Source organism: Dreissena polymorpha, chromosome 6, assembly GCF_020536995.1.
Source record: "Dreissena polymorpha isolate Duluth1 chromosome 6, UMN_Dpol_1.0, whole genome shotgun sequence".
Taxonomy (NCBI): domain Eukaryota; kingdom Metazoa; phylum Mollusca; class Bivalvia; order Myida; family Dreissenidae; genus Dreissena; species Dreissena polymorpha.
The window spans coordinates 49,707,585-49,735,219 of NC_068360.1; the positions used below are offsets into that span (position 1 = coordinate 49,707,585).

The 27,635-nt window shown below is 33.4% G+C and overlaps 2 protein-coding genes and 1 long non-coding RNA gene across 6 annotated transcripts in view; all 3 read left to right on the forward strand.

The window, feature by feature from the left end:
- The window catches only part of LOC127833449 (uncharacterized), a 68,822-nt gene extending 51,568 nt beyond the window's left edge, over positions 1 to 17,254 (forward strand). The window contains exons 19-25 of one of the 4 annotated variants that reach the window (XM_052358717.1): positions 95 to 198; positions 924 to 1,726; positions 4,814 to 4,942; positions 6,416 to 6,535; positions 12,582 to 12,808; positions 14,019 to 14,166; positions 14,659 to 17,254. In XM_052358717.1, the coding sequence (XP_052214677.1) occupies positions 95 to 198; positions 924 to 1,726; positions 4,814 to 4,942; positions 6,416 to 6,535; positions 12,582 to 12,808; positions 14,019 to 14,166; positions 14,659 to 14,833 (1,706 nt within the window). In that variant the 3' untranslated portion in view covers positions 14,834 to 17,254. Of the gene's footprint in view, positions 1 to 94; positions 199 to 923; positions 1,727 to 4,813; positions 4,943 to 5,818; positions 5,837 to 6,415; positions 6,536 to 12,581; positions 12,809 to 14,018; positions 14,167 to 14,658 lie in introns of all 4 variants that reach the window. The other 3 variants (XM_052358718.1, XM_052358719.1, XM_052358720.1) reach the window with 3 other exon arrangements.
- On the forward strand, positions 2,270 to 2,919 carry LOC127833456 (uncharacterized). Its single transcript, XR_008027422.1, has 2 exons — positions 2,270 to 2,510; positions 2,673 to 2,919. It is a non-coding gene; the product is annotated as an uncharacterized LOC127833456 (long non-coding RNA).
- A 2,183-nt stretch (positions 17,255 to 19,437) lies between the features above and the next one.
- LOC127833722 (uncharacterized) lies at positions 19,438 to 21,678 on the forward strand. Its single transcript, XM_052359144.1, has 4 exons — positions 19,438 to 19,495; positions 20,111 to 20,170; positions 20,522 to 20,612; positions 21,407 to 21,678. Exons 1-4 carry the CDS (start codon positions 19,474 to 19,476, stop codon positions 21,654 to 21,656), a joined length of 423 nt encoding a protein of 140 aa, XP_052215104.1. The 5' UTR covers positions 19,438 to 19,473; the 3' UTR covers positions 21,657 to 21,678.
- The last annotated feature ends 5,957 nt before the right edge of the window (positions 21,679 to 27,635 follow it).

A 27,635-nucleotide genomic window follows, 5' to 3' on the forward strand; every position in this document is an offset into this window, starting at 1 on the left:
AAAAATTAAAAATCATTCTCTATGTACAGATAAGCCCCTGGATACAACTGAGTATTAAAAATTACTCATTCAAGATTCTTCTTTTTTTGTCCAGTGGCCAGTAGCATAACGTCGATAAAAGAGGTCCCTTCGCCGCGAGTTCCTCTTGAGAAACAAGAAAAACCTCAGTCAGAAAGTCCGCCCACCTCAGTGGAACAGGTATTATCTCACTAACAACGAATTGTGGGAAGTCACTGTGTCTGTTGTCCATGGGCAGGACAACTTCCTCAATTTCATCATAAATTGAATGAAGATATCAGTAGAATACACTAACTGTATTAGAGGCGCGCTCTGTGAAATGGCAGTTTAATGCATGTGCGTAAAGTGTTGTCCCAGATTAGCCTGTGCAGTCCGCACAGGCTAACCAGGGACAACACTTTCCGCCTAAACTTTATTTTTGGTATGAAGAGTCTTTCTTGAGACTAAAAATATCATTCAAGCGGAAAATGTCGTAATCTGGGACGACACTTTACGCACATGCATTAAACTTTCTTTTCACAGAGCACTTTGTTACTCGGAGATCCTGAAACAAACTTCATAATATGTCATTCAAAAGTACCCCTTTGAGGAATATTATAATCAACCAAAAGAGTTATTGATTAAATGCATTTAAGGACACAAAATAATGAGGAGTAGTCAAGATTGTGTAATATTTATTGACTGGTCCTTAACCCTTTCAGTAAAAAAATAATATATTTTTTAAGAAAACACTGGTTAAAGCTTAGCTGTAATTAAAAAACCGGTTTAGTGTTAGCATTTTACAAAACTTGAAAATTTCTGCAGACAAAATATCTATTTTAACAAATATTAATTTGAATTTCTTTGTACACATAAAGGCACTAAATGTGTTGTTGTTTTTATTTACATGCATCCAATATTTACAGAGCCCAGTCCAGAGTACCACACCCAGTCTGGCAGGGAGACCAGTGGCCGAGATAAAAATAGAATCTCCAGTGAAACCAAGAACACCTCGATTGCACCACAAAATGGATCGAAGTGCGACCAGTCTTAGTATTCAACAGCGAGTAGCTTTGAGTACCGTCTCAATGCAGAACAGTGCAAAACCAGATAATAGTGCTGACACCTCAAAGCCCTTAGAGTCCAGTATTAGCACCAAAAAACTTGGAAATAAAGAGACGCCTATTATCAATAACTTAACTAAGATTGAAAGGTCAAAAACTTCTTTAAATAGTACTAGGAAAGGAAAATACTCAAGTTCTCCCATTCAGAAAAGTGAAAGTGAAACTAAACTTTTGTTCACTAGTTCACTGGGTCAGGATATTTCAGAGGGCACTAAGGTCGAAGAAAGGTCAAGACCAAATACTAATGACCGGGACCAGAATTTCTCCGTAAATAGTTACCAAAAATCCAAACTCGAGTTTGAAACAAGTAATAGCGCTAACCCTGTAATTAAAATATCTGAAACTCCGACCCATTTAAATAAAGCAGAAAGAGAGAGAACGCGGGAAAAGTCAAACAAAGGTCAAGCGAACGGAAATAGGTCAAGTTCAGAAAGGTTACGTGGCTCCAGAGATACTGTCTTGCCAAAACCGTTACCACCTAGTCAGCAGTATTTGTTGGAACCAGGTCAAGGTCAAATTGAGGCATCGTGGAAGGAGAAAATAGCTGCCAGTCACAAAACGGCAAAGGATGTATTGGACTCTGATTGGCTAACTCAAGTTAAAAGGTATCTAACAATACTTACTGAAGCACTTTGTGTGATATAACTGATTTCCTCATTTTCCTATATCCTTTCATGTATATATATTAATATGATTTTTTGGCTTGATTCTAAGGATCACTGTTTTCAGCCTAATTTTCCTATATTCTTCTACATATATGTATATATTAATATGATTATTTTCACTTATTTTTTACAACATTACTGTTTTTTTATATTGATTTTTTTGTTCTGCATTTATTAATGAAATATATATTTGTCAATAAGTCCTATAAGTTGGCCTTGGATAACTGGTATATCTTAGTGTGCCTTTCAAGTTCATTTTTCACATGAAAAACTGCCTACACTCTTGTCTGAGTGTTGTTTTGTGAAAAGCATTTGGTCCCTAATTTATCACATATCTTAATCAATTTAGAGACAGAGATTTCTTGAAAGATTACTTGATAGGTTAAAGTGGTGTTATTGCCGACCCATGTATGGTAGTTGTATGGTACATGTAGTTAACAAATGATTTTTGAGGGGTTAAATTTAAATTTAAGAATGATTTTTAACCAGGTTTTCCGAAGGAAAAAACTGGTTATTAGATTGGCGAATGCGGGCGGGCTGGCTGGCTGGCGGGCTGGCTGGCTGGCGGGCTGGCTGGCTGGCTGGCGGGCTGGCGGGCTGGCGGAATAAGCTTGTCCGGGCCATAACTATGTCGTTCATTGTCAGATTTTAAAATCATTTGGCACATTTGTTCACCATCATTGGACGGTGTGTCGGGCGAAATAATTACGTCGATATCTCCAAGGTCAAGGTCACACTTTGAGTTCAAAGGTCAAAAATGGCCATAAATGAGCTTGTCCGAGCCATAACTATGTCGTTCATCGTCAGATTTTAAAATCATTTGGCACATTTGTTCACCATCATTGGACGGTGTGTCGCGCGAAATAATTACGTCGATATCTCCAAGGTCAAGGTCACACTTTGAGTTCAAAGGTCAAAAATGGCCATAAATGAGCTTGTCCTGGCCATAACTATGTCATTCATTGTGAGATTTTAAAATCATTTCGCACATTTATTAACCATCATGGGACGGTGTGTCCCACGAAAGAATCACGTCAATATCTCCAATGTCAAGGTCGCCACGACTAAAAATAGATTTAAAAAAAAAAAAAAATTACAAAGGGGGTTAATTTTTTTTGGTCATTTCAAAAGTTCAGTTTGAGTTTTCTCCCTTTATCAGATTTTTTTTTCACAATGAAAACCTGGTTTTGTGACAATTTTGTCCCTTGTTGAGGCTTAAAATAGTTTACAAATGATTTCGTTGGGTAAAAATAGTTTAAGAATGATTTTTGAGGAGTAATAATAGTTTAAGAATTATTGTTGATGGGTACAAATTGATTAAGAATGATTTATAGGGGTAAAATAGTTAATAATGATTTTTGAGGGGGTACAAATAGTTTAATAATGATTTTTGATGGGTAAGAAGAATAAGAATGATTTTTGAGCGGTAAAAATAGTTTTATAATGATTTTTGAGGAGTAAAAATAGTTTAAGAATGACTTTTAAGGGGTACACATAGTTTAAGAATGATTTTTGAGGAAGTAAACAAGTAACTGTGATAATTTTTGTCTCACTCTTGTTGTCTACATGCCTGATTTTATGAATAATTAAATATTTTGTCAGTGCCTGTGCACTTCTTTTTCATAAGTTATCAGTGATGTTCTCACATTGTGTTTGTTTAATTCCACACTTCTGATGTGATGTTTGTGTTTTCACTGTGTACTGGCTATATATTATAGCCATCGCCTGATTTTATTTTTGCGTTGTTTTACTAGGCTGAAAATATAGTGAAATGTTTCTCAGGAAGTGTTGGTTATGTTTTAATGTTTTAATGACCTATAGTGATTTTTTGTATGTGTTAAATAAAATAAATGACTATGGTTTAAAAGTAAACAAATCAGGGTCTATATGCCCCAGGTAGGGTGGCATATAGCATTTGAACTGTCTGTCCGTCCGTCCTTCCATCCGAAAACTTCAACATTGGCCATAACTTTTGCAATATTGAAGATAGCAATATTTGGCATGCATGTGTATCTCATGGAGCTGCACAATTTGAGTGGTGAAAGGTCAAGGTCATCCTTCAAGGTCAAAGGTCAAAAAACCAAAACCAAGGGAAGTAACAACTTTTAAAGGGAGATAATTTCTATTTATCATTTGGCTGGTACAGATCATTTTTTCAAGGGAAGTAATATTTTTTATTATATCCCTTTAAAAAATTACTTCCCTTGTAAAAATAATGTTTACCTGCCAAATGATAAAAAATAAATAAATAAATCAAAGCGGCGTAGTAGGGGCATTGTGTTTCTGACAAACACATCTTTTGTTACATTGATATTTGTTAAAAATTATAAGTTATAAATTATGGGGCTTGTATACTCGGAACTAGTCAAATGTCTGATATTAAATAATATAATGTCTATTTTATATTCTTAGAAATTAAAAGGACATTGGTTGAAAATAAATACTTACACAATAAAAATCTACCTTCCCAACTGATTTTTCAGAAAAAAAGTTTCCTCAGAAACATTCATCATATTTTTGAGTCTTAGCGCTTCTCAATTGTTTGTTGGTGGCTCACCTACTTACACTTAACCCTTTCAGTGCTGGATTAGAATTTTGAAGGCCTTTGCAAACAGTTTGGATCCAGATGAGACGCCACAAAACGTGGCGTCTCATCAGGATCCAAACTGTTTGCTATTCTGATAGTATTCTTTGAAAAAAAATGAAGAAAATGCTAATTTTTGAAATTCAGCAGATGACATTTTAGCAGATGACAAATTTCCCAGCATGCAAAGGGTTAAAAGGACCAGAGTACTCTTTAATATAAGACAATGTAACCTGGGTATGGAAAATATACTTAAAGGCATATACTCAAAGGTACTTTTCAGTGTAATCTCCATACCTTTGTAATCTACATAAGAGTACTAGAGGTATTATATGTAGTACCAGCTGAGCTAACAATAACCAATGGAGTCCTCCTGCGTATGTGTACAAATTATTATCACGAAGTGTGTCACGTCATGTGGTTTCTGCCGTTTGTATTCACAGTGTATCAGAGAGTTATTCCCGCCCTTTTGCAAATAATCCCACTTTTACCGAGACCGCCGACAGCACTTATTATATCGACCAATCACAACTGTTCCTTCAGCGGACTAACACCTATATGAACTCCCACAGGTATTCTTTATTGACATAGTATTTGCTGTGTGTTTTTACTTTATTTCTTATTAAATATTTATGGGAGAATAGGGCTTAATGTTTGTGCAAATTGTGGCATTCCAGATTAGTCTGTTCGGTCCACACAGGCTAATCTGGGACAATACGTTTTTCTTTTATTTTTCGTTCTAAGGAAGTATCTTTTAAGTGAAAATCAAGTCTAGGTAGAGAGTTGTCCCTTATTAGCCTGTGCAGACTGCACAGGCTGAGTCTGAGATGACACTTAACGCATATGCATTAAGCATAGTTTTCTCACAACTCGGCTAAAATATTTACTTGTATGTTATTTTTTTTGTATATTTTTCATTTTTAGCAATTGCGATTGGTGGTGTCAAGCACTTACAATGTAGTGTTTTTATGATGGTGACATGTTGTTTAATTTAAAAAAGCAAAATGTTGAATCTATAAAAGGTGTTTGTTCTTCCAAACTTGTTTTTATGGACATTGATTTTAGATATTGTAACTTTAAAGTACATTGTATATCATAAAGGATCTTGATAAGAACGATGAAATTTTTTACTTCTCGTTATATTTTTATATAATATAATTGTCAAGATTATATTTTTTACTCTCATCTGTAAAATGTGAAACAGCTATGTTTATTTAAACGGTTTACAAAGAACTATACCTCACTATTTATTTATTTACTTTTTATTTATTTTTATTTCAAATGATTTCTTTGTTTAAAAAAAAAACATTTTTATATTTTGCAGATTTTTTTATTGGAAATATTTTTTCTTAAGATGTTTTATTACCAATTTGTCCACAGTTTGTCATCAATATTACATAAGTGTATCATAAACAAGGATTTTATTAGAAATTTATTTTGTAATGTAGCAAAAACGGCCTTCAAAGGTAAAAACCCTTATCTGATTTGTTACTTTCAATTTCATGTAGCATGAACACATACTGTTTCGTTTATATTATATAAATTTATTCACCCTCTAATAAATCTTCTTCCTTTTTTGGCATGATTAATGTACATTGTAAGATATACAAAAATACGCACAAGTGCAAAATATGATTTAAATATGCCAATTTTGGTATGAAAATGTTGCTGATAAATTAGAATGCATTTTTTGTTTGCATGTTAATAAGATATAATGCATGTATTTTTTTTTACAAAATGTAAAGAAGTCCATAAAAACAAAGATTTGTTTTTCAATTATAAGAAATTATTTCCAACATAGAAAGAAAGCAATTTATAAAAAAATTGTTTTTCCTTTCAAATACCTTTTTCCATCTTGACATCCAATGTGTATTAATTATGACAACATATATCTACATACCCTTGATAACTGGTATTGCTATCTGTGTATCATATGTTTATTTTACAAAAAAATGTTTTTTTATTCCTTTTCAACAGGCATAATCTCTTGCATCATTTTGTAATGGTAATCATCCATCGTTTATTTTCTCGCCTATTTTGCACAGCAGACACAACACACTAGCGCCATTGCAGCGTAAGAGTACAGAACCTTTGGCTCGTCAAACCTTGCCCCACAATGCCCCCCTCACTCCCATACGGGAAAATAGCAATAAGTCTGAAATCAGGTACCCTCACCACGGATTTGCATGCGGTATCCTCATTTCCCATTTTATTTCGCCTCAAAATGCAATATGGGATGTTAATAAGCTTCACTAAATGCATTTACATGGGCATATAGAATGTTACCAATATGCATTTTAGGGATCCTTCATGAAATTGTAGTACAAGTAGTATAGTTTCCATTATATGATGTGATTGTATTTTCAGTATTCATACTTTTGTTAATAAAGTTTCCATAAATATGCAAAGGTATTCAAAATCATTTTGGAAATTAAGTATAAATAAGGAAATTTTAAATATGCATTTTCAAAATTTCTCATTTTATAAAAATGCATGCATTTTGAGAATCGTTGATTTGTCATTTAACCATCGTCAATTTCTATGACCTTAAGAAAGGTTTAAGTCATTCATTCTATAACACACTATCACATGAAGTTGTTATAAGACATCAATCTTGGAATAAACTCTTATTTAAGTAATGCTTTAATTGGAGTTTTCCCTGCTGTATTTATTAGTTTTTATTACTAAAAATGAAACCTTATCCAGGCATGCATGAACTTGCTCTATTTTTAATGAAGAAGTCATGGAAAATTGCTTATTATACAATAAGTATAGACAGACTAGAGCATACATTATACAGAACATTAAATGAACAATTTTCTCACACAAAACTGATGTTTTTTATGTTTAATGTCTTATTCCAATTTCACTTTTTTGAACAAAATCATGTTGATCAAAATGTTCAAATCATTCCAAAATGCATTGTGGCTGTTTAATAACAAATCATTCAACCATCTTTAACACAACTTTGGTCCCAGGCTGCCATTTATGGCAATCATTTCTTTCTTCCTGAAATGCATGCTTGGTAATTATAAAGCTCAAAGAGAACAAATAACACAGAAAATTGATTCATTATGGTGCCCCTCATAATTATGTACCCCGGTCACACCGCAGCGCTGGCGTCCTTAGTATGACCCAAAAATTCAGTTTATGTCGTCCTCAGGCTGATCATATGCATATGGTAATCACATGACAAACAAGATGGTGTTTATATCGTATTAATATTCACTGTATATCTTGACTTCACTTGCTGCAAAATTTCTTAGCGGGTCACAAAATGACAGCTCCTACTAAGAAAATTTGCAGCGAGTGACCCCCTCTGCATATTGCTTTCTCACAAGGACATAAAATCGCCGTCCTTGAATATGAAATAGTGGCCATAACATGGCCACCCTTTGCGTTCTTGGCATATGGACACTGGCCCCATGTGTTCTCATGGTGACACCCAATTTATTATTGGTAATCTTACCATATTCTTGGTGGCTGTAAAAACACAATAAGAACGCCATTCCGGTGTGACCAGAGTATAATGTTAAAGAATTAACTGAAACATTATACTAATATTACATAAAGAACAGTTTTATACAATATTATAGTACACAAAAACTTGATGTGTTAAGTTAAAAAGTGATTGCAAGTTCTTAAAAATATGTATTTTCTGTAAATCTGTTTATTTGTGCATAAACGATAATTGAATTTGACCCCAGAATGCATTAGTCATGTAAGCAAACTTGTCAAGTATAGTGTTACAGTTGTGAATAAAATTTTAAGGCTAGAGAATTTTGAAAATTATGTAATGAAATAAAAGTGTTTTCAAAGTGATTTTTAAGTCCATGTACAATATGGGTGTTTCGGAGTTTGTAATACATTTTAGAGATTTTGTCATACAATTTTTGGTGTTTGTTATAACATTTTTGGAGTAGTATGCTTTAAGATACAATTAAGCATTACTATCTATTTGCATGTAATTTGTCTGGCCCTAATGTTCCATCATACTTGACACGGATAACTTTCATGCAGATGTTTAATCAGAGCTTCCTATAAGGTCACAGCTGCGCAAAGATTGTTTTATTTATTTCACCCAATTTTAGGCCAGTTACATGTAGCTGGTATTCTTGGTGGGGTTAACTCTTTCAGTGCTCAGGGACCGAATTTTGAAGGCCTTTGCAAACAGATTGGATCCCGATGAGATGCCACAGAACGTGGCATCTCATCAGGATCCAAACAGTTTACTATTCTGATAGTATTCTTTGAAAAAAAATCGAGGAAAATGCTAATTTAAGAAATTTAGCAGACAACATTTTAGCAGACGAAAAAGTTCCCAGCATGCAAAGGGTTAATTTGAATCCCTGTGGAGCCATGTCATGAGAAAAAGTTTATCTTAACCCTTTTCCTCATAAGAAGCACAGCGAAAATGGCTTTTGCAACCAGCATAAAACCAGAACAGCCTGCGAGTAACTCGCAGTCTGTTCAAGTTTTATGCTGTTTGCTGCTCATCAGTAACTAAGAGTTGGTAATTAAGCCTTTAAAAATTGAATTTAGTAAGAAGGGTATTTAATTAAATGTCACTTTCTAAGGGACTACAAATGCATCAAAAAACTAAAGGGAAAGGGTTAATGATTTTTCAGTATTTCTACAAGATATACTTTAACATTGTAGGACTATATGTCTCTATATTAATAACAAATATCCTCTTCATGCCACTTTAATCAATAAGAATTCTTTAAGTATTACATTACAGTTTATTTCTTTTTTAAATAATTTTTTAGAATTAGGTATAACTTGTTATGTGTGATGATGTATAATTTATGTTAATAACACAAGTTCTTTTCATCAGAGATGGTATTGTTTATTAAATTACATACTTAAATATTACTTTTAGGTTGAATTCTACTCAATCTGAAACAAGGTATTGCATGCGTTATAGAAATGCAAACTTCTGAAAAATGTAGAGGTTATCTCATGAGCTTTCCCTTTTGTAGATCATTATTATCACAGTGGCAGTTAACTTAAGCCATTACCTGAAAATTTATAATAACCAAATCATCTTTATATTACGGATTTCAATGTGTCTTTTATATTGTATCGGTATGTTAATTCCATAGTTAAATATTTTTATTTATAATGTGGGGAGTGGGTCTTTTTGATGTAGGCCCGAAAATTGCATTGTGAGAGAAATTGTAAATGTTCATATATTGATCATCGGTCATTTACCTTCAGTTTTGGGCAGATTGAAGAAGACATGAAACATTTATTTCATGTCCCTTTCTGTTAAATAGAAATAATCTGAAAATTATGAAAATGTAAAATTTGTAAATGCTTAGTTTGGTAAAAGTATAATGTAAATTAGGAAATTAATCATAAATTTCATTATTGCCAATATTGTTCTCTTTATAGGTATCGGTATTCATCATAACCCACTTAGAAAATAGAAATTAGGATGTTTGGTAGTGTTTATAGTCACATTTATTCAGAGATGGTTAATTTTTAGATCAAAATCCATAACGCCATTTGTTCTACATCGCCAACCTGGTGCAAGGCAGGTACCTACAAAGCTTTAGACGTAACTAACATTTTAATTTGTAACACCATTTTGTTGACTTTATGATAATGCTTGCATTTTAAAACTCAAGGTTAACGAGTATGCTTGTATTGTATGTGCATTTGATCATACAGAATTTCATCAACTATTTGTTAAAAATAGACAAATACGTATGCCTAAAACATACAGGATTAAAAAAATGAAAATGGTTTTTACTACTGGACTTGAAAAGCTCTGACCAATGAAAATGCTTTTTACAAATGGGCTCTAAAACTTTGACCAATAAAATGACTTTAACATAACTGTGTTCTCTTTAAGCATTGACCAATAGACATTGCTTACTACATATGAACTTTAAAGCCATGGACCAATGAAAATGCTTTTGATATTTGTGTTTTACTTACATGGACCAAGTAAAATGTTTTTACCATATGTCCTAAACAATTAACAAAACATACCGAGCAACAATAATTTTTGATTATATTATAACTAAAATAGTTAAAGTAAAAGTTAATAAAAGTGATAATTATAATGTTACATTAAAATAATAAACAATTACTGCTTTGTTTACTTACTATTTAAATTAGTTGAACCTAACAGTTTATAAAAAAGATTAATAATTAATTGTTTATCTATTTATATTATTATAATAATTGCATTAAAACTTGTTTTTTGAGTTAACAAGATGTAGATTTTGTTAAATTGTAATTGGATGATTATATCATTTTGGTGAGATTTTCTAATTTTGAGAATATTTATAATAAGTGATGATCTTGTTCTGGTTACAAGATGAAAAAAAATGGTGATACAATTAAATTTACAATTATATTTTCTTCATGTGCATATGTAAAACTTGAATACATATATTATACTGTTTACATTTACACATGAAAAAGACATGTTATCAGATAATGAAATCCTATGATTTTGAAAGATCATAATAAAAGTTCATCAAAATATTAATTAACCAGTAGACTATTGTACATCAGTCCATTTTCCAAGGATTTCAAGTAAATCAAGATAATGTTGAAGCTATAGAGCCCTAGTTTATGTGTTCTCATAAGTCAGTCATAGTTATGTTGATTTGTAACATTATCCAATCAATGCTTGTGGATATCACATGTTAAACTATTTTATTCAAAAGTTCATGTGACTTTTGTTTGTGATGTAAATACAGTCAAATGGAGAAGCAAATGATTATGAATATATGGAAATTATACATATAAGGAGCTCACTGTACATGATAAATCCCCGATCTGTCCATCGATCTGTCCATCGGTCATCTCAACCCTTGATTGACATGTATGAAATGCAAGCTTTATGTGTGGCCAAACACAAAGGTCAAGGTCACACATAAAGGTCAAAATTTAAATAAGGCCATGAAGCAGATTGGCCAGACTGTCTCTTTATCATTCATCATGCAATTTTTAAATAATTCACAAAAAATGGTTCATGTGCGAAGAAGCTGTTACAACATGTGGGCAAAAGTCAGGTCACTCTAAAGGTGAAAGGTCAAACCTGTGCATGGTTCAGCAGGTTGAAAAAACTTCAAGCCTAACTTTTGTATCCTTTACATTAAACATATTATAGTTAGGAATCTAGTTTTAATTTAGTAACCATAACTAAAACCTTTTGTGGATTGTTTTTTGATGTTTTTGCATTACTTGAAGATTTCACATATACAGTTGTTTAATAAATTTACAGAATCATATTTTTGTGTTTGTTTTAAACATTCGAATAATACATGTATCAATCTGAAATTTATTATAATGGCACATCAATTAAAATTGATGTTCATGGATACATGTATGATCAAAATAAGCACTTATATATTCTTTATAAATAGTTTTTCATCCTGTGGATTCTAAAATAGTGAGTAGTAGTAAATAATAGTTATAACAATAACTGAACTTATAAAAACATTAACATTCATTTTATTTCATATTTAAATACAAACTATGTTATATGTATATTAACACACCATTTATATCCAAATTTACAGTTAGTTTTAGGATACATTTAACTAATTTTCAGGATTGACATAGTAATGTGTGCACAATGAAATGTTCACCAGTTTATTTCAGTTGCTATATTTATTTCAAGATATGTTGTCTTTTTTGGATAAACGGAAACAGGTCATGTTTAGGATGCTTTTATTTTCAGGAATCTTTATTTCAGGATATAGTTTTTCTACTCCTTGTTTCATAATTGCATATATTTTCAGCTCAAACTAATTTGATAAGTTTGTAATTATTTAAATGTTGTTCTGATAGTAATTTCATGATACGTATCTTACTGTTATTCAGTAATTCAGCTTTGAAAAATATCTTAATATAAATATATATTTAAGTATAAAATGGATCTTGCTACTTAATGTATTTTAATGTTTAACAATACAGTAATATTGGAAATTTAAGTATGACCACATGCTGATCAAAAAAGCTTATATGAGTATGCTCAAGCATTGCTATTTTTATGTTTTTTTATTTTGTATTTAGGATGAAATGCATATAAATTACTTTTAGTTCTATGAAATGTCTTATTAATTCCAATCTTAAAAAAACACAACATTTAATGAACTTAATTACAAAACATGTTCTGAATTCTAAAATCCTTTTTGTGTGTTAACTTTGCAAATAAGGAAATCATTTTTTAATGTTCCCTGTTAGGCCCACAGTAGGAAGGCGGTCCCTAGAAAAGCTTCAGAAATCAACTTCAAACTCTAAGGTCTCCTTTCCTACAAAGACCGGACAGTTTGACATTGACATCATCCAGGAACCTTCCTCCTCAAAACTCGCCAACAAGTTCATCCCGATGCAGCTGAGAACTCAGCCCTCCAACCTCGGACTGGGCCATCTACAGCGTGTGAATACAACCCTGCTGAGTGATGTGGCAGGTAAAGTGCATATATAATTGGGCCGTGGTCTGTGAAAAGGGGTTTAATGCATGTGCATAAAGTGTCATCCCAGAGAAGCCAGTGCAGTCTGCACAGGCTGATCGGGAACGACTCTTTTCGTCTAAACTGGATTTTTGCTAAGAAGAGACTTTCTTGAAACGAAAAATATCATAAAAGCGGAAAGTGTTGTCCCTGATTAGCCTGTGCACACTGCACATGCATTAAACCACCTTTTGACAGAGCACTGCACAATTATTACATGTATAATTATCCCTTTACCATTCAGATAATTTAACTTGTTTTTCCTTAGAAAATTAAATTTAAGATATGTTTTTTTACTAGATTCAAGTTTTAAAGGCTTAATATCCAACCCTAAGATACTGATGAGCGGCAAACAGCACAAAACCTGACCAGACTGCAAGTTACTCTCAGGCTGTTCTTTTTTTACGCTGGTTGCACATAGCCATTTTCGCTTTGCTTCTGAGTGGGAAAGGGAAGGGATAATAGTTATTTCATTAAATTATATTAAACAGAATGATGTTGACATTATCAGTGTTTCCGGTTAGTGCAGGGGTTGGTACATGTGCTTCTCACCAAGGCCACCCTAGGTTCAAAACCTGGTCCGGAAAGCCTTTGAGTTTTCAGTATACAGTACAGGTGCATGGGGCTTCCTCAGGCTCCCCCCCCCCTGGAAGAACAAGACACACCAAAATTGAAAATTTTCCTTTAACAACTAAATAGCTGGAAACTGCTACTCTAATTAAAAAATGGTCTCATCTTTTGTGACTCTAGTAAGTTAATAAGGTAGGAGTGCTGGGTCACACTCTGTGCCCAAATATAATGCAGCCTCAGACGCAGAATGACCTAATGAACCTCGAAATACACACACACAAATGTTGACATTATCATAATACTCACTCAACGGTTGACATAATCATACCCTTTCCCACTTAGAAGCAAAGTGAAAATGGCCATGTGCAAACAGCATAAAACCAGAACAGCCTGCGAGTAACTTGCAGTCTGTTCAGGTTTTATGCTGTTTGCTGCTAATCAGTATCTAAGGTTTGGAAATGAAGCCTTAAAAATTTGAATCTAGTAAGAAAGTTCTTATATTAAATATAACTTTCTTAGGGACTACAAATTTGTAAAAATACGTATCTAAGAGGTAAAGGGTTATACTACAACTGACTCCTTCCACCCTTGTATCCAGGCAACAACAGCATATCATTTCGCCGTGTGGAGGCAATGACCCGCAGTCAGACACTGATGGACATGAGACATTCCAACCCTGGTGTGCAGGCTAACAGCAGCATTCCCGCTGAGAACCGGCGCGACCTGATGGTTCCTGTAAAAGAAAGGTCAGAGAATGGGAAACACTGCTAGAACAATGTTATTGATGGAAAGAAAAATATTGCCATCCCTCTTATGCTTTCTCTGTATTTGAGTATAAAAAAGTAAATTTTCACTGACATCAAATTTTCTTTCACCAATAAAATTCTACATGCCTCTGAAAAGCTTTTACTGGTAAGAACAATCTTCCATAGCTAAGGTATTTTCTTTCTTAATTTATCAAATTAAGCCTTGCTCTTGGGAAATGGTGCTTAATGATTATGCGTAAAGTGTCATCCCTGATTAGCCTGTGCAGTTTGCATAGGCTAATCAGGGATGACACTCTCTGCCTTGACTGGATTTTCATTTAGAAGAGACTTCATTAATATTAAAAATACTATAAAAGCGGAAAGTGTTGTCCCTTGTTAGCCTGTGCAGACTCCACAGGCTAATCTGGGACGACCTTTTTTCTGCTGATGCATTCAAATTGTCAAATTGTCAAACCAGAATGTTTCTCACAGGGAGTCCAGTAGGGGCCGCAGGGCTAGCGGTGGTTCACCCAGCAAGGTCCACAAACTGGGGGAGTCCCCTTCAGGTCGGGCCCAGCGTATGGGGGAACCAGACTCTGTGCTCCTACAGCAGTCTTGGGGATTCAACAGCGCACCGGATATAGGAGCCTTACAGAATGTCCGATAGATTGGAGCTGAATCAGTATTTTTATACTAAGTTTAAGACAAATTAGCTATTAAGAAACTGTTCAAAGTATTTGAAAACCACACTCTGTGGTCCTTTGGAAAATTGACATGTGATATAGAAGCCTTGCAAAACATCTGCAGCCAATTGTATAAATCTGGATATGTCTTATCAAGTGGATAACTTTTGGTTATCTTCAGTTTCATTTTTTGTGGTAAGCGATTGTATAAAAACATAGATATCCAAATAGGTGCAGGTTTTTGATACGTTTTGAAAGGTGTTTGACTTCGTTTATCTTTATTTCAAAAATCTTTTGGATTGCATAAAGTAATCCATATTTATAAAATTGGCTACTTATAGTTTGGAGAGCTGCATCAGTGACCTTGACCTCTCAGATACGGACTCTGCCTCATTTGTAGTCCCTTAGTAAATCAAAATGAATTTAAGACTTTTCTGACTTCATGTACATTCAAGTTTTAAAGCCTTCATTTCCAACCCTTAGATACTGATGAGCAGCAAACAGCATAACACGTGAACAGACTGAGTGACTCGCAGGCTGTTCTGGTTTAATGCTGGTTGCATATAACCATTTTTTCTTTGTTTCGGAGTGCTTAAGGTTTAAAACATTGTTCAAGACATTCAAGTATTTTAAAACATGGTTTTTAAGTCCTTTGGAAGATTGTGAGTTTCTACTTATTTTGTTTGCCTTGAAAAAAAAATCATATGGACAGCCTTTGCATCAGTCTACACAGGAGGATTTAGATCTAGCAAATTAATTTTACACAGATACTAATACAACATTTTAAAATGAAGTTTTAATGATTAAACAATCTTAGCAATGATTCCAATTCCTTGAAGGACTTTACAGTTGTTTTAGATGGACATAATTACAAATGTAGTATTATGCAGTAGGCAATTAATTTCTGAGAATATGCGGGTACTGGTTTTACATTAATTTTCTATTATTTGAACAATTTTGTTTGTGCTTCTACAAAAGTCATATTGATGTAACGACTTTCCTGCAACCCTAAGTGTAACATTTAAATATGTCTTATTAAATTATTTTTACTCTGACATTTAGCATTATTTTATTCAGAACTTGCAAGATGTCTTTGAATATCAACACACATCGCCCTGACCTCATTTTGACCCTGACAATGAGCTTATATCATACTGTTTTGTAATCGGCCAATGAGAAGGTTCTAACAAGGCCTCTATCAGAGATCATCTTATTGAGTGCAGCCTCTTTTTTTGATAATGTTAGATTTAAGATTCAACACTGGAACCTGTTTTAGCCGCATAGGTTTTTTGTTGTTGGTAAGATGTATATACCCTCTGAAATACTCTGTTGTTCAAACCACAAGGACACTTAGTGTTATGTGACCTAACCTCACTTCACAAACTTCTCAGCTTTGAAAGTTTGCATGTAGGGGCCTTTGTTTTCCTGGTATTTGAGATTGTATTTGTTTATCAAGTGTGACATGATATTTAGGCAATTTAATTGCTTTGAAAATGTGCTGTATTTTGTTCATAAAAAGAATTTGTTTTCATTTTGTTAAGTGATCTTTGTTGACTTGCTCTATTAAATGCTGCATTTTAAATGTTTCTATTAAGTATCTCATTAAAAGTTTATCTGCTTTATGTATGTACATTTCATCCACAGCATAGATACTGTTCCGATGGAAATATGAAGTATGTTTATGTACGGGATTCATGATTATTATGCTACTAAATGTGAAATCAATGTGTGGGCATTTACAACGTGTTGTGCATGTAAAGTGTGCATGATGAAATGGGGAAGGCTAGTTTACTTGACTTGAAAGTAAAACTGTGCCTGTTATTTGATTTTAGTTTCGATGTGCTTTTTATACTTTTCTATTTATTATAAATATTTTTTAATATATGTATTTGTGATATGTTTTATTGCTCATCTTTCATTATTACACTGAAAATAAAAAATTGACATTTAAAACAAATAAAATGAGTGAATGTGTTATGTGTTATATGGGGCAACAAAGTCTGATATGTAACAGGCTTAAGAATATTGAACCAGCGTTATGATATTAATATCTCAAAAGTTGTATAATTTAGCATTACACAAGTTAGAGTATGACATACTTTTCTACATACTTGCATTAAACCTATTTGTCCATGACAATCTGACACCTCATTGATGCGGGTATGTTTTCATGGTCATGCATATTCAAATGAAGTTATGAAAATATGTGTAATTATTTTGCACAATATATCTCATAAACAACGTTCTGATGGAAAAATATATTTGTAAGTATTTCAGTTTGGATGTTTAAAAAAAAATTTGCTTAAAAAAAGTTTTGTTGATCATTAAGTAAGCTATGATAATTATTTAAATATTTGATTTGAACACCGGCTTGTATCATAGTGTATTTTGCATGACACATGTTTAACAGAATTGTTTTATTTGAAATAAAAAATACATGAAACCGAAAAGTATTTAACAGTGTTGTGACAAGTTGAGCATGCATGTATTAATGCCAGTATTATTGTGATAAACTGGACAGTGACCAAAGTATACCTGGACAACATCAATCTTAGGTCAATATATGTCTATCTTTTTGTCTGCCATTTTGTTGGGTTTGTTTTCAAAACAAAGACAGAATAAAAAAAAAGTGGAAGTGATTGGATGAAACAAAAGTTTGTGTCAAATACTTAAAACTTATCTTGTAAATATTATAAATCATATGTCACATGGGGAAGGGCCATTTTTTTGACGACAAGGGCATGATTTGAACAAATATAATACAAGGCCTCTGTCTGATGATCAAAACCAATTTAACAAAAGTCTGGGACTTAAGTTTCAGAGAAGAACACAAGTTATTTTACTAGATAAGTCTACACTAATTAGGTGTTCCCTGGGGCGTGGTCAATTTTGACCCAATATGCATGATTTGAACAAACTTCGTAGAAAACCACTGTAGGATGTTGAAGCATAATGGAATAAAGGCGCACACGACTTGGAAGAACTGTTGATTAAAATGTATTCTGCTATTTGATACGACGCTTTCCGCGTCCACAAAATATTCTAATCAACAACATACATTTGGGACCCACAGGTGACCTGTGACTACACAAACATTAATGTCTCCGACCGTATACGGTTTCCTGTCCAACTGGTTAATTTCTGGTAGCGTAAATACTTAAACTCTCAAAGGAAATGTGAAGAATGTACAATGAATCAGCCCTTTCTACCCAAAACATCGTTAACAAAACTCGACCGCTTATATGTACAGTGTATTCCTATTGCATTTATTCCAGTGAATATATCAACACCATTAATCATGAAGTCTAATCACCAATTGTACCCATAATGAAATATGTCGGACGGCCTAACTCGACCGCTTACATGTACAATGTATGCTTGTGGTTAATTCAGAGGATATATCAACATAATTAAACTTGCAATGTAATCAAGATTTACTCAAGCCCACTGAAAAGACAAAAAACAAAGACCGCGTACTCCTCTGCCTGCAGTTTCCAGGATGGATGCAACAAAATAGTCATTAGAGCTAAACCATCGTTCAAGCTGGTAACACAGGGAATAACCATAGAGAAATGGCACGTGTACGCACTAAAATCAGACTACAAAGACGAGCATATAAAAACGTTGTATGAAGAGTCATAGCCAAGGTCCCGAAGAATCACATCCTTATCGTCCAAGGCCACTGGAACGCCATATTGGACCAGACGCTTAGGAAGACTGGTCAGCCAAATTTTCCATAAGAGAGACCAATTACAGAGGCGGAGACTTCTTGAGTTTCTGAGAAGCCACCAACTCACCATTACCAACAGGCTGAACGCAAACAAACCTTCCAGAACAGCATGCTCCAACCAGGCAAGTCGAGCATCAACAAGGCGAACACAAGAACGTTTCCAGAAAAATCCAGCTGCATTATCTTCTCAATGAAAATGATAAACAGGTCAGTGATATAAGACATCACTGACACACGCCAAATGATTTCTGAAGAAGTCACCCTTATATCCAGTGAGGAGTATTGTTACAGCGCTTCTGGCGTATCTTCAGAGTTCTTAAATGACTTGCACCAGCCATTCGTCAACTTTGCATCCTCTAAGAAGCTGCCATATGTCATCACCTTTCATTTGGTCGGTTTCTTTCTTAAAGTCGCTGAAGTTGTGGAAGAGTTCACCTGGGTGCTGCATGTGTTTCTCAATAATGATTCTACAGTTGAAGATCCGTTCCACTGTGATCCGCCAGCTCTAACATCGGCCTTACTTTTCAGTCGGTTTAGGATGATGCGTATCATAATTACTATTGTAACATGCCATTTTTGTATATGTCTATTCGTGTTTTATGTGTTCATGTGTCTTCATAATTCTAAGCTTTGATGTTATCGCAATACATGGACTTTATCTAAAAAATTAAAGGAATTGTTTAAAGTTATAATAATATTGTTTAATAACATATAAAAATGTTAACTAACAGTACGAATTATAATATATAGAGGTGAATTAAAGTTACACATTGTTAAACATACTTGAGACAACTCACGCTTCTGTATGCAATGATCGCCCCTGAAGATAAATACATAGAATGAGGGAAACGGCCAACACATAACACCGTATCGGCAAATTATTCTTCTTGTAACATGGACACATTTCGATTTCAAGGTGAGTACACTATACTGCATATTCTAAATACAGATTTAAATATGTGGATTTCAGTTTTATTATGTTTTGTAGATTTTTCAAATCAGAAAGATAAAGATAAAATATTGTTCAAATGTAAACCATACGGTTTAAATTTTAATTCACGAACTAGCATTCCCATTTGTCATGTACTTAACAAATTTACGTTAAGCAATAGCAAAAGCAAGTTTAAGCGTAATAAAAAGGAGCACTTTATGCGTTGCAAATCAAATTTGTTTCACATGTAGCCGTATTTCCCGTACAAAGCGAAATTGAATTTTTCATGTTTGCCTTAAAAGTCATAATTTTAGAGAAGAAATGTCACACAAGAACAATAACATTTAACTGGGGTTGCCTAATCGATATAATACATGGTAGTATCGATTACACGCGATCTCTAAACCGGGCGTATTTGTTCAGTCCACCCACACACAAATATTCAATGAGTATGAATTCGATATACAAAGCATTCATATTCATCTATCGTATGCGTTTACCTTAATTGTTATAGCTTAGTTTTAATTGTCTTGTATGTATCTCAAATTTCTCTTCGAAACTGCTGCATTCGTGTTATTAATGGAGTGTATTTTTCTTCAGATAGCGACAATGATGGGTCAGAAAACGGACATATACAGAATGTCAAATACAACAGACATAGTTAAGCATGTTTTATTTGCGTTTTGGCTTATAGCCCAACTTTTCCAAAGTATCAAAGCAAGCATATTTTCCCATGATAAACTTCCAATAATTTTCAATATGTGTTAAGCCGTTTTGAGTGATAAGTGATTTCGGAAAGTAATGGTAATAAGGTTGACGTTTTCTCTCAACTATAATCACAACAGATTACATATACATTTTGGAAAAGACACATTCTTGATTGTGAGAAACATCAGTCGTACGTCAATTATAAATATATTTCAATAATGCTTGCATGCTTCCATGCACATATTTCTTTGTACTCTCGTTCAGTCATAATTATATACTACAATTGTTGAATACATGTTTTAGACGCAACACAAACGGACCTGGAAAAAGATCAGTTTTGCATACGGAAAGAAAACGCTCAATTGATCAGTGAAATTGCAGACTTGTGTAATCGGTAAAGTAAAATTTTAAAATTAATTAACGTGAATAAAAATTAATTTATATGTTAGAACATTTCATGTGTACGTATTGATATGTATAGCTAAGTTTAATATGGAATTTTATGTTAAAGAAACTTCGATTGTAATAGGAGAATATCTCACCTGCAACATCATATACTTTTCATGTCGCATTACTTACCATAACTTTGTTTGGTTGTGACTGTCTTAACAGGAGAAAACCCTCAAGTTATAACTCCGTAAAAATCGCTGACGATCAAATTTTACTAAATTCTACTATTCAATTATTACGTTAACTTCAAAATGCAAAATATGTAATGTAGATTGCAATTAAAGCAAAATAACAAGCATGAAAATGATTTTAAAATTCATTTGTTTGAGTTTTTATTATTTTACTTTTATGTTTTATGTCCACCTTAGCAGGTATCATGTCTAACTCCAAGTCAGCAGGTGTCATGTACGTAGAAACTATATGCTAGAGCGGACATACCATGTTATATTTAAGTTATAAAACATCAAAAGATTTATTATTGCATCCCAAATTCCCAATAAAATGATGAACTAAGTAACATGTGCTTTGTATACAAACAATTTTCGAAACGTAAATTCAAGGGTTATGCCACTTAAATGCAGCGTATTGTTGTTATGGTCAGTAATATATTATGACAAGTGCCTGATGGTGAAGAATAGGGGATGTCCAAGGATATTCACAATTCCAAAACAATATTTCTTTGATAGCCAAGAATGTAAACTGTTAAGTCAGTTATGCGTTATTACTTTTTTATCGCAGACCGGACAGAAAAGATCCAGAGGTTTTGCTGCTTCTTGGAAGCGTCGACGTAGGAAAAAGTGCGATGGTGAACACTATCATCAAAGCAATGACTGGAAAATATTTCCACAAAGCTAAAACTGGTAGCGGGAATGAGGCATCAACAAAGCCTGCAATGGCTGGACAATATTTCCACAAAGCTAAAACTGGTAGCGGGAAAGAGGCATCAACAACGCTTGCATTTGAATGGCAAATATCATATTCACTATAAATTTACTTTCTTGAGATTGTGATTGAGCATGAAATGATAAGTACCACGGTCAGTAATATCTTACTTAAATTTAACATGTTTATTCTTAAATGGTTAAATTAATAAGGATTTAAATGGTTATGATACATAATTAAAACCTTTAGATAGTACCAAGCATAATACTACTCAATTTCATTTATTAATTGTCTTTAAGATTTGATAGAATGTCCAATATTCTTATATTCATATATTTAGGTTTGAAAACTGTGGTATTGCGAAGAACGAGCTTACAGGTTTACAAAATGAAGCGTTTTCAAATTGTCTGAACAAGTTGCCTACCATAATTGACCTACCAGGGATGGGTGTTGACAACTCTGCCGAAGTACGCGAGTTACTCGAAGCAATTTTTGAAGGTATGTGATCTATATGTCGATATTTAGATATCTCTATATATTGTCATTGTATGGCTTTCTCTCTGTTTAACAGTTGATCCACATGTATAGCTTTCATTTGTCATTCATTAAAGTTATCCACTCGTTATTTGACTATCTTTATTTAATATGAGAAACGATTTACTCTCCAATGAGACTGTTGCGTATTCTTGAAACTTGTCACCTCTGTTAATACCAATCATACAGCTGTAGAACCGTTAAAACGAAAACAATATCTGCAGCATTTGAGAACGATCAATGGATTTAATGTCTTCGGCAATTGCAACACATCTTTAAACAATACAGGCAAACATATTTCGGCACTATATTTTACTAAATTAATATCTCAAAAGATTTCGCTTTTTAAATAAACAAAGGGAATCCCCACCTTAGTTGCAAGGAGTCGATAGTGACACAAAACAGATTTACTAGAAGCGAAACAAAATACACGCTCCACAAAGACTCACGCATAATAAATAAAACGGAAGTCAACACATTTAAACGGTTAATACGATGAATTGTAGATTACACAGCCTAACAACCTCCCACTTAGTTTTTTTTGGATAATCAACACATATATTTGATCAAATTCCAACTAATCGCCACACCGAGCTTTTTTTTTAAATTTTACTTTAAAGAATTGTTTTGAAGCTTTTGGTATTATATTGAACATACACATTACAGAGAGCGTTTCAGAAAATTGTAGGATCATGCTATTTGTATATAATAAATATACATACAATTATTGCATGGTTTAATTTTAAGTGTGTGCGATTCTAACCATAGTGACCATTTTCAACATGCAACACTGTCATTTTGCAGGTTTCATTCCTCCTGAAATATCGGTTGAATTCTTAAAAAGGTTGCAGACAAATTACGGTGTAGGTAACCTGAAGAAAATTTACCCGAAAAATAGAAAGGAATGGGCGGTAACAAGAGTTGTGTTTGTTGCAAGTGCCGATCAATCACTGCCCACTGCATTGGTTGAAATCGTCCGCAGTTTATTAGAATCTCACGACCAGGAAACAGGTTTTTTCAAATGTAAGTAGTTTGTATAAAAAAGACAATGTTTTTTATATTCGGACATGATATTCAAGAAATCACAACAATTGAAATTTCCCAGGACAGCTAAACTTTAAACGTTCAAAAGCAAACACTATTATTCCCAATCATCTATAAAAACAAATCAACTGGTATACCCACTCTCTAAATAATTATTAAACGACATTGATAAGGTTATGTTTAAAAAAAGCTCGTAAGCACCAACTATGATTAACGATAGGGTTTTCCCAAAGAAGAATATACATGTATGCGCGCTTAACATTATTGTGTTGTAACAACATTTGAATCTGTGTTTCAAACATAGTGAAATAAAATTGCATTTTGATCACACTATAAAAATAAATACCAATTCCTTTCAGACAATATTGAACTGTTCGTAGTCATCACAAAGTGTGATTTGGTGGAAGGGTACAGCACTTCTGAAACGACATCGGCATCGAACATGATTGATGTGTACACATTTGAGAAGATCGAGAATACAGTTGCCATAGATTTTAGTATAGGCGGTGCTATGGCACGAAGCAGCATTCGTTGGCAGAGCTATGTGGACGGCCGATGTTTGGACGATCCGTACATTGACAACATAGCTCTCAAGTTCGTGAGGCAGATGATGTTACCGAGACGTCGAAGGCATCAGGTGGAAACTGATAAGATGCCTGTGCGTATACCACTCAAAATGCGTTTATTGAAACTGACGGAGAAGGTAGTGATTGGCCTCATGAATTATGATGAGCATCAGATTATGCTCTTTATTATTGGATTATTTCTTTTTTCTTTGTTTTTGTATATTATTGTATGTGTTATTATTATTTTGTTGGCAGAGGCTGTTGGTCTTAAAGACTTTATCCCATTTTCACAGCGACATTGACGGTATAACACGTTGTGGAATATACTTGCTTGTATTCAACACTGTGGAATATACCTGTCGCGTGCACGGACTACTTTTTAAATGACGTCATGCGATATGCGCTAAAATTAGGTCGATTGGTTCATTGATCGAATTTTAAGGTCATCCATTAGAAGAAAATGTGCATATTTTGCAGAAAAATATATATATGACATATTCACCAAAAGAAATGTTGAAATAAAATATTAAATTACACGATTTTTGTTTTGTTATATTTTTTATTTATATTTACCTTACCACTGAATGATTTTTTATATGAAACAAAGTCGACAAAACTTAAGCTTCAAAATTATACGACCTTCAACCTTTAAATCTAGTTCATATGACATAATTTTTCGCCATCCGTATAATGAATCAGCTGATTGATGGCGTCATAAAATGACATACTTATTGCGTCATTTTCCTCATTTTTTTGATGATTTATTATAAACGCGACTTATTTCACATGTTTTCTACATCTACTGTAGATCTATGTCGACATATCTGAATTGTCAATTGATCACATTTTCCTTATTTCGTGTAATGTGCATTGTTTATAACCAAAGCATATAGATCTACTTTTGACATTTAACTTAAATATTAAGAATGTACAACAAGCCATACACATATCGCACAGTTCATGAATAATCTGCTATGTTTGCTTTCCTATTTAATTCACGTTAGGCATAGAGCTGTGTAAAGTATAAGATGGTAAAAATAGCACCACACTGGAATTGGGAACGTCCCATTTTGTACACGGGTATTTTCTGCTCATTTATCTGTTGTGTACTGGAATGTTTTCCATTCTTTGTGTATTTATATATTAAATTATTTTCTCGTACAATAAGGGCATTTACCATAGATAAATAAAACATTGTGCAAGTTTAAACATAATTATGTTTGTATGCAGAAATCTGCAAATGCAACCGAGTTTAGCAACGGCTATTATTAGATAAACTGCTCCGGTTCATTTGAACAGCAGTAATGTACAGTAAATGACGTAGCGTGTGACGAACAAGAAAGTTTATCGCGTTCATAAACTCATTTGAATAAAGTGATAGAATGGCATAAGGGTCTTTATTTAACTATGCTAAAATAATTATTAAAGACCCTAGATGCAAAATCGTCAATTTTTGAGTTAAATGGATTATTAGATGGATTTTAAAGGATAATTAAAGGTAAGATACTAGTTCTTACGTGTTTTGATTTCTGTTTGTACTTTTGTCGTTCCCTGTTCTCGGGGGAAATGATTTTAACATGGGCGCCATTGATGCATCGGATCACACACGGCATACCCTTAACATTATATAAAAACACGTTCTGCGCGTCCTTAAATTCGTCATCCGAAGTCGGAAAACGTATTGCCCTGTATATTTTGTCAAATGAAGTGTCAGTCGCTGTTGTCTGTTTACTCGTCAAAATTGTCAAGGTCGTCGATAGCTAAAGAAACTTCAGCGTACAGTTTATTTAGTATTGACAGACCTGTACAAAGTCGACCCAGTCAAAAATCATAAAAAGCGACATTTAAAGTTATGGTAGCCAGAACTAGGTCGTCGATGGTGTACATGTATGTTGACATCGACAGCATTTTGTCAGTAGCAATCGCCGCCATATTGGATTTTGATCATTTTCTTTCGAAAATAAAATGAATTATAGTAAAGTAAAATCATCTTTTCGCGGTCGTTATGTGTTAAAATTCGCATACTGCGTAAAATTGAATGTAGGCATATGGTGATATTTTTACTTGTTTTACAGTTTATGTGTGAATTTTTTAAAGACTATTTTGCGTACCAGAACAAATACATGTATATCACTACGCATGGTTAAATTTGTTAGATTTTAAGCGCTTTTATGACTGAATTAAAATATTTGTTAAGGTTATTAGATCTATTTATGTTAAATGTCACGTTGAAAAAATCAAATGGGATAAATAGAATACTAGGATTAGCGTTGAATACAGAGAAGTTTATGTTGCTCGGCTCGAACACCGAAAGCGCTCGCCAAGGCTCGCGCTTCCGGCGTTCTAAGCCTCGCAACATAAACTTCTCTGTATTCAACGCTAACCTAGTATTCTCTATGTATTAAAGAAGAATACTACTATCGGTAGGTTCATGCAAATTATGTTCAAATCTGATCAAATATACATAGATTTTGTTTTCATTTGATCTAGGTTTGATTTAGATTTTGTGAGTTTCTTAAATGTAAACCTTTTATGGACATCTTGTGCGTTCAACTGCGATCTGTAAATGATAATACAAATTAATGTGGAATGATCTATTAAGGTCCCAAAACATTTTCGTCCAAAAGCGTGTGTTTTGAACTCTTTAATGACTGTATGTATCGAAATTAAAAACTCAATGTTTAATAACATTGATGTGTACATGATTAAAAAACTGTTTTAGGGCTTCGGTGTTTTGTGGCAGAACTATTGGTGTTTTTTTCTACAAAATAATATATAGTCACCGGAACTTGTGTTTTCAACTCATTATAAACTAGGATATCGTTTAAAGTTTTACTGTTGATTAATCGTAATGTGTTGATCTTTAACATAAGACTGTAGGCCACGATGATTTTGGCATTTTATCGTCCTTTGTCTGTTTCCGCACTATAAAATATATAGTACCGAAAGTTTGTATTATCAACACCCATGAAAAAGCTCAGTGTCCATTAAAGACCCTATGAGGTATACATGTATACACATTTGTTATGCCCCAGGATCGAATGATCGAAAAAATATTATTTGTGGCCTGTCCGTCTGTCTGTCTGTCTGTCATAGTATGTGTCACAAAACTTTAACCTTGGTCATTTCTTTTGCAATATTGATGATAGCAATTTGATATTTGGCATGCATGTGTATCTCATGGAGCTGCACATTTTGAGTGGTGAAAGGTCAAGGTCATCCCTCAAGGTCAAAGGTAAAATAACAATTCAAAGCGGCGCATTAGTTGGCATTGTGTTTCTGACAAACGCATCTCTTGTTTTTTTAATTAGTTTCAGTAAAAAAAGTTTGGTTCCAATGTCACCAAAATAAGTGATAAATAAAAAAATCATGATCATGCGACAATTCAAAAAACTACCTTAACTATGTAGCTCTAACTCGGTATTATGAAAAAAGGGCCATATGGTGAATATGCCCTTTTCCTTCATCATACCAAAAATGTGTTAAACATGTTAATTGAAAAAATGGAAAACAATAAAAGCTTTCTTATGAATTATCCTGTAAAACAATATTGTGCCACTTGACATAAAAAAATCAAGTGATATACCTTCATTTAAAGAAGTTAAGACAATACATACAGCATAAAAACGTTCATAGCTACAGGGATGTTTGAACATTGACAACACTCTTAAGGAAGGCTGTATTAAATGGTTATCAATATAAATGCTCACCTAATACATGTAATAAAATTGTGACCAAAGCTGGGAAAATCAGTCTTGTGTTCAAAAAATCACATTTTGACTTTTTGGCAATTTTGGATTTTCTGAACATTGTAGTTCACAAAAATGATATAGATTTTTTATTTATCACATTCAAAACTAATTTTATGACCTTCCAAAGTGACCAACCCTACATTTTACCGTGACGAAAAGTTATCATTTAATACAAAAAAACAACGAAAA